The sequence below is a fragment of the Rhincodon typus genome, chromosome 28 (genome assembly GCF_021869965.1).
Source record: "Rhincodon typus isolate 14 chromosome 28, sRhiTyp1.1, whole genome shotgun sequence".
NCBI lineage: Eukaryota > Metazoa > Chordata > Chondrichthyes > Orectolobiformes > Rhincodontidae > Rhincodon > Rhincodon typus.
Genome location: NC_063359.1, coordinates 41,244,986 through 41,252,942, shown reverse-complemented (window position 1 = coordinate 41,252,942; position 7,957 = coordinate 41,244,986). Strand labels below are relative to the sequence as shown.

At 46.0% G+C, this 7,957-nt stretch overlaps 1 protein-coding gene across 1 annotated transcript in view; it reads left to right on the top strand.

The window, feature by feature from the left end:
* Positions 1 to 7,957, top strand: part of col5a1 (procollagen, type V, alpha 1) — a 199,447-nt gene that overhangs the window by 123,821 nt on the left and 67,669 nt on the right. The window contains exons 21-25 of the mRNA XM_048613423.1: positions 222 to 275; positions 2,186 to 2,230; positions 2,352 to 2,405; positions 4,329 to 4,373; positions 4,914 to 4,967. Coding sequence (XP_048469380.1) covers positions 222 to 275; positions 2,186 to 2,230; positions 2,352 to 2,405; positions 4,329 to 4,373; positions 4,914 to 4,967 — 252 coding nt within the window. The remainder of the gene's footprint in view (positions 1 to 221; positions 276 to 2,185; positions 2,231 to 2,351; positions 2,406 to 4,328; positions 4,374 to 4,913; positions 4,968 to 7,957) is intronic.

Genomic DNA, 7,957 nt, shown 5'->3' with positions numbered 1-7,957 from the left:
AGGGAGTGAGTGAGTGTGTATGAGGGAGTGTGTGTGTGTTTGAGTGTATGAGGGAGTGAGTAAGTCAGTTTATGGGGGTGAGGGATTCTTTGAATAATATCTAATCCCTCACCACCACCTCTATCCATTTCACATGTCATTATGTGCCGATACTGATTGGTATTGGTTCTGAGGGTTTGATGAAGCACTGGATTGATAACAATGCTTTCCTCTTCCTTTAGGGTCCTCAAGGTGAACCCGGACCCCCAGGACAGCAGGGGAATCCAGGAGCTCAGGTAAACTCAGACTCACGCTGAGATACTGTTTCCAGCAGGCAGACTGCTTTGGGAGTGTGAAAACTCTGAGAACTCTGTTTCTCATCCTGCACTTTTTTCTCTGTCAGCCTCAGAGAGATCACAGCCACTCATTATTACTGCAACAGACTCTTTGAAAACTTTAATCCCTGATTCCTGCTGTTTGTTCTGGGGAATCAAACCCTGTACCATCAGCAACTTGTCTGATCCTCACTGAGCCCATCAACCCCCTCACTCTGAGAATGACAACAAGCACTTTTGCAAGCATGTTGCAGCTACAGCTCTGCAGCTTGATGGTCATAGAGCTTTTACAATGTTGAAAGAGGCCCTTTGGCCCATTGTGTCCATGCCAGTATGGAGTACCTATCTACTCTAATCCTATTTTCCAACACCTGCTGTAGCCTTGTATTCTGTGGCATTTCAAGTGCGCTCTGAATAGTTCTTCAATGTGATGAGGGTTTCTGCATCCACCATCTTTTCAGGCAGTGACTTTCAGATTGTCACCACCCTCGACGAGAAAAAAATCTTCCTCAAATCCCCTCCAAACCTCCTGCTCCTGACCCTAAAACTGTGTACCAGGTTATGGACCCCTCTACTAAGGACCATACAGTGTGGGGGGATGGTCAAAACTATACAGGACTGTAACAAATTGTAGGAGGGCAAGTAAAGCTGCAGATCAGAGGAATGATTGGTAAATGATGCTCAATGTCAATAAATGTGATGTGGTGGGTCTTGGAGGGAAGAATGGGGAGGCTACATACTCAGTCGAAAACATAAGTTGAATGGGTCAGAGAATCAAAAGGACCAGAGAGGGGGCTAGGTCAAGTCATTAAAAATAGCCACACAAGCTAATAAGGCTGTTAAAAAGGAAACAAACATTACAGCTCATGACCAGTGGAATGGGATTGAGAAATAGAGAAGTTCTATAACTCAATATCATCTCTGTAACTGTAGAAGTTTGGTTCATGCACAGTTGGAGCATAGTGTACACAGCAGTCCCTATAATATTAAAGGGATATCGGGAAGCTAGAGAAAATTGAAAGAAGATTTACAAGAACAATACCAGAACTGAGAGTTTTTACCTGTCATGAAATGAGTGAAATTAGGATACGCGTTTACACAATGGAGCAGAGGTGTGCACATGGAGTAAAGTCACAACTGAGCCATGATCTTATTGAATATTGGAACAGACTGGAAAAGCTGAATGGCCTCCTCCTGATCTTATTCTAAAGGACAGGCCAAGGTTTCTATCTCTTGAGTGAAGAAAACCGAGGGATGACTGTTATATTTAGTAAAGAGAGTGGTTCTAAATCTGAGTAAACATGAAATGAGGGACCATTCACAAAACAGCCCTGAATCCAATCAGGAATTCAGGCTTCCCACAGGGAGTGGAGAGAATGTGGTACTCACTCCCACTGGGAGTGCGGATAATGGGAGACTCACTCCCACAGGGAGTGGGGGAGAATGTGGGACTCACTCCCAGGGATTAGGGATGATGGGCGACTCACTCCCACAAGGTGTAGGGGGAATATAGGACTTGCTCCCATAGGGAGTAGGGGGAATGTGGGACCCACTCCTATAGGGAGTGTTTGAAAGGAATCATGTTGATGCAGTGAAAGGGGGAAGCTGGATAAATGAAACAAGGGAGAGAGGAATAGAACCACAGGACAATGGTGGGGTTGGTATGATGATGAGAGAGTGGAAGGAAGCTGGTGTGGGGAATAAACACCAATACAGAGCAAATGGGCTAATTGGCATGTTATATTCTGTTTAACTGAGTAATTAGCACTGTAGAACATATACAACTGTACTTGCCATTGTTAGAATTTCTGCAGTGATGTTTGTCTCTCTTTAATTATTCCTTATCTGTTGTGGTTTCTTTTCTTTCCCAGGGTCTCCCTGGGCCTCAGGGACCAATCGGGCCTCCAGGAGCTAAAGTAAGTTTCTCTTCAGGGGAAATTCAAACCCTTGGGCACAGGAGGCAGCTCCCGTCCTGTCCGAGCTGAGGGCCTCAGTGATCATGGCACTTTGCACTCAGCTCTGCCTTTCAATCCACAGGGACCCACTGGCAAACCAGGTCTACCAGGACTACCAGGGGCAGACGGACCACCGGTGAGTTACACCCCTCAGGGGTGGGGTGAGGGCGTGAGACAGTAAGGGGTGAGTTACACCCCACTGGGGTGGGGGGAAGGGGTGTGAGACAGTAAGGGGTGAGTTACACCCCTTGGAGGTGGCGGGGAAGGGGTGTGAGAGAAAAGGGGTGAGTTACACCAATTGGTTGGGAAGGTAGAATTAGTCACTCTCATTTCTTGTCCTTTGATTTGATACAGCTGAGTACCCTCTGGCCCCTTCAGAGGGCAGTTAAAAGTTATCCACGTTACTGAGGGCCTGGAGTTACATGTAGGCCAGACCAGGTATAGATTGCAGTCTCCCTCCCTAAAGGACATTACTGAACCAAATGGGTTTTACTGACAATCAACAGCGACATCACCACTTTTACGGATCCCAGAATTTTTATGATTAGATTTAAAATAAAACCTGAAATCAAATTCTTAAACTGCCCAGCATGAAATTTCATAGAATCCTGGGTTGATACAAACATTGACAAGACCATTTGACCCATCGCATGTACTCTATCTCTCTGAAAGAGCTACCCCGTTCATCCCACTCCCTGCTCTCCTCATTGACTATTTATCTCATTCAGTTTTGAAAGTTATGACCGAATCCTTTTCCATTCCCAACCCTTTCAGGCAGTGTTTTCCAAATTGCAACAACACGCTGGTGTTATGACTGTGACAGGGGGAATGTGCTGGTAAATCAGCCTCCTGCACTCCCCAGTCACTCCATGAGGTACAATGTGTTGGTTCAATCAGCAGAAGGGCCCAGTTACTTTTCAAGAACTATCTAATTCAAACAAAGCATTCACCAGGCTTCTGCAAAAATGCAAAATAATCCATTTATCTTGAACAACATGTATTCTTAAAACAAGTGGAAAACACCAGTTAATACCTGAACTATAATTTAGAATTAAAGCAAATTTTATAATCCGAAAGACAGATGCACTCACACAACATAAAAAGACAACAGTCTCTGCAGAGACGAATTATGTTAAAAAAAGGGGCAAGAAGTTAAAACAAACCTTGTGGGCCAAAGGTGTGAAAACAAAGAATCGGATGTGATCACTGCTGACAGTCTTGGGTTTCCTGATGACAAAATCAAATGGCTGACTGCTGTAGACTCATGGAGGATGATCAGTTCTGATTGCACTCAACCTGGATCTGAGACTTCAAACATTGATTGCACTCCAGCTTTGCAGATTTTAGTAGATAGCCAGAAATACTGATATTTGGAAACTATCACGTTCCCCGGAATTTCAGGAGGGAAAGACTTTCAATTTCTGGAGGGGGAGTCTTCCTCATTGACAGGCTTAGCTCTGTAAACAGAAAACTAAGTCCAGAGAGGGTTGCTTGGTGACCATTAACATTGACACCTTCTCGTCTATTTGGAACAGTCTTCCAGAAATTAAGGCCCATTTCTTATCTCCTTGAAAGCTTGGCTTACCTTCTTGAAAGTCACATGATTCTTCTGTAACCAGGTGTCTTACAGCACATCTTAAGTTGCTGACTTCATTCCTTAATCTAAACATCTGGTAAACACTTTTTCAATCCAGAAAATGTCAAAATAGTTCCATATCTTCCGATTTTTCCACATGGTCCTCAAATATAAATGTGTATTCCCAATAATCCTCCTTATCTCCCCAGTCAGAATTTTTGAAACTGAGCTGACTGGATTTTTTTGGTGAGCTATTAGAGTTGAGATAGATCAGCCAAGATTTAATTAAATGGAGGGACAGGCTTGTGGAGCTGATAGTGTCCCTCTGACTCCCCAAAATCCAGGGAATCTGAGCTTTTACAATGGGGATGTCCCGGTGAAGCAGCCAGTCCTATGGGAAAGGATTAGCCAGGACAGGTGGGGGGAAGGTGGCAGTGTGCTGCAGCTCTGATGTTTGATGCTGTGTTTCTGTTTCTGTGACAGGGTCACCCTGGCAAGGAAGGTCCAGCTGGAGAGAAGGGCAGCCCGGTAAGTTCCACTTTGTCTTTCTCTGCCTTTAACCTGTTCCTGTTCTCTACAGCGCATAGCGATGCATCTCATTTTACCCATCCCATGTACCCTCATCCACCCCATGTACACCAGTCTGTCCTGTGTACAATGGGCGAGCCCATGTACCCTGACCCATTGATGTTGGTCCACCCCAGATACACCAGCTTGTCCTGTCTACCCTTTGGTCTTTGTTGGATTCTGGCACCTCCTGCTAGCAATTAGCTCCACTTTTGCCCTTACAGTCACTTCACGGGGGGTTTCTTCACCACCTTTACCTGCCCCAGTGCCGGGCTCAGGCCCAAACCCCAAAACCAACCACCATGTGGAGCACAGCAATGAGCTGGAGCTGTGACAGCACAGAGTGTCTCTGAGCTCCTGCAGTGACAGTCACTGGCCCTCTTGGATTGAGTAGCAGGACAATAATTGTAACGTTCTGTAGACACTAGCAGGCAGTTTGCTCCCTGTCCCAGGGAAATGACCTAAACAACACCAACTCATTTCTGTCTTTTGTCTCTTCAGGGTCCAACTGGGCCACAGGGTCCCATTGGCTACCCAGGACCACGTGGTGTCAAGGTAAGATTCATTCATTTCACACTCCTAGTGGAAAACCACAAACCTGGTGGGTAAGATACAACCCATTCAGCAGGGTACGGCTCCCACACACACTGACTCTCACTGGGGGACAGTCCCACACACACTGACTCTCACTGGGGTACTGTCCCACACACACTGACTCTCACTGGGGTACTGTCCCACACACACTGACTCTCACTGGGGTATGGCGCCCACACACACTGACTCTCACTGGGGTACGGCTCCCACACACACTGACTCTCACTGGGGTATGGCTCCCACACACACTGACTCTCACTGGGGTACAGTCCCACACACACTGACTCTCGCTGGTGTCCAGTCCCACACACACTGACTCTCCCTGGGGTATGGCTCCCACACACACTGACTCTCATTGGGGTATGGCTCCCACACACACAGACTCTCACTGGGGTGCGCCTCCCATAAACACTGACTCTCACTGGGGTACGACTCCCACACACACTGACCCTTACTGGGCTATAGTCCCACACACAATGACCCTCACTGGGCTACAGTCCCACACACAATGACACTCACTGGTGTACAGGCTCCCCCACACACACTGACTCTCACTGGAGCATTGACAGACATCTTTCTATCGTCTTTAGCCACCGGTGACGTCCCAGAGGAGTGGCGAATAGCCAATGTTGTCGCATTGTTTAAGAAGGGTGGCAGAGATCATGCTGGAAATTACAGGCCTGTGAGTTTCACATCAGTGGTAGGGAAATTATTAGATAAGATTCTCAGGGACAAGATGTATACACATTTAGAAGCAAATCAACTTCAGTCAAGCCTTTGACAAGGTCCCTCATGGCAGACCTGTACAAAAGGTGAAGTCACATGGTATCAGGGATGAGCTGGCAAGATGGATACAGAACTGGCTCAGTCATAGGAGACAGAGGGTAGCAGTGGAAGGATGCTGTTCCGAATGGAGTGTTGTGACTAGTGGTGTTCCATGCTTGCCTTCATTGGAAGGCGCATTGAGCATAAGGATAGACAAGTTATGCTGCACCTTTATAGAACTTCAGTTAGGCCACACTTGGAATATTGCATACAGTTCTGCTCACCACACCACTAGAAGGATGTGCATGCTTTGGAGAGGGTCAGAAAAAGTTTACCAGGCTGTTGCCTGGCATGGGGAATTTTAGCTATGAAGAAAGGTTGGATAGAATGGGTTTGTTTTCACTGGAACGCAGGATTTGAGGGGCAACCTGATAGAAGTTTGTAAGATTGTGAATGGCATGGATAGAGTGGAAAATATGAGGCTTTTTCACAGGGTTGAGGGGTCAAATACTCTGGGACACAGGTTCAAGGAATGAGGGGGGAAGTTAAAAAGAGATGTGCGAGGCAGGTTTTTCACACAAAGAATGGTGAGTGCCTGGAATACACTGCCAGAGGAGGTGGTGAAAGCTGACACAGTGGAAGCATTCAATAAACACCTGGACGAACGCATGAATAGGAAGGGAATAGAGGGATACAGATCCTGTAAGTGAAGACACTTCTAGTATGGAACGGCAAAATGTGTCAACATAGGCTTGGAGGGCTGAAGGGCCTGTTCCTGTGCTGTATTGTTCTTTGTTCTTGTATGGCTCCCACACACACACGCTCACTGCGGTACAGGCTCCCCTCCCCCCCCCCCCCTCCCCCCCCCCCCCCCCACACACACACACCCTCAGTTTCACACTGAAAATGTAGGAACACTAAGTGGGGCAGGATATCTTGGGTGTGAGTTGGTGCTCTTGGGGGCCTGTTGGAGTCAGGTAGTAAATTTACAATGAGCCAGTGGGTGGGTCCAGTTTGAAGATCAAAATCAGGCTGAGAATGAATGTACTTTGAAGAACAATAAGATGCTGGTGATGTTGCCAGCAGTGTGTTGGATATGAGGAATGGTGTAATTAACAAGGCTGTCCGCTCTGCTCCAGTGGCGTTGCCCAGCTGCTGTGTTTTGCCCAGGATTGAGTCTCGCAACAGCTGAGCGAAGTTGTCATTGTTCCATAACTCCTGCGCTCTCTCCAACCCCCTGTGAGTGATCCTGCTTCATTCCAACTTGGAGTGTGTTAAAGGCTGCTCCTAGTTTCTGGATCATTTGAAAAGTCTCTGAGCTCACTGACTGCTTCAAAGATGTGCAGTGCAGAAGGACATCCTTTGGCCCATAATGTCTGTACTAGTCAATAAATGCCATACCGCTTAATCCAACTTGGGCCTGGATCTCTGTTGTTTGTGTTCCTTCAGGGGTGCACATCAAAGTCCTTTTCAAATGTAATGAGCATGTCTACCTCTAACCCCCACAAACATTTCGGTACAAAAAGTCTTCTCAATTACCCTCACATGTTTTGATAGTCATCAGGTACCACAAGGAGAAGGGATAGAGAATACGAGAGACACAAAGAAAGTGATAGAGAGGGGTGGACAGAGAGCGACAAGGACAGACCGGGACAGTGTGCTGGACAAGGTGAAAATGTAACAAAAAAGGAATGGCAAATCATTGTGTGTGAAAAACCAGGCCATGAGAGTAAGAGGGAGGGTCTACAGGAATTATTTAAAGTATTTCTGTTTCACATCGTTCATGTAGGAATTCCTACACTCACACAAGAGGATGTCTGAACTGTGAGTTTGGCAGAACAATTCAATGGGATATTTGACTGTGATACTTCATGGAGATATTCACTGTGATATTTCACTGTTATATGTCAATGCAATATTGCTCTGTTTTATTTTGCTGTGAAATCTAACTGTGATATTTCACTGCAACATTCAATGTGTGTTGGTTATGATAAAGTACTTTAATATCAGATTGTAGTCTAACAATCTAGGTTCTAAAGTGGGAGAAAATTAATTTTTGTTCTAATTTCAGTGAAGATCTAATGTTTTTCTCGAGGTCAGAAGAGTATTTTAATATTGAGTTCGCAACAATATCTTCATGATGTCAGATAACAAGGTGTAGAGCTGGATGAACACAGCAGGCCAAG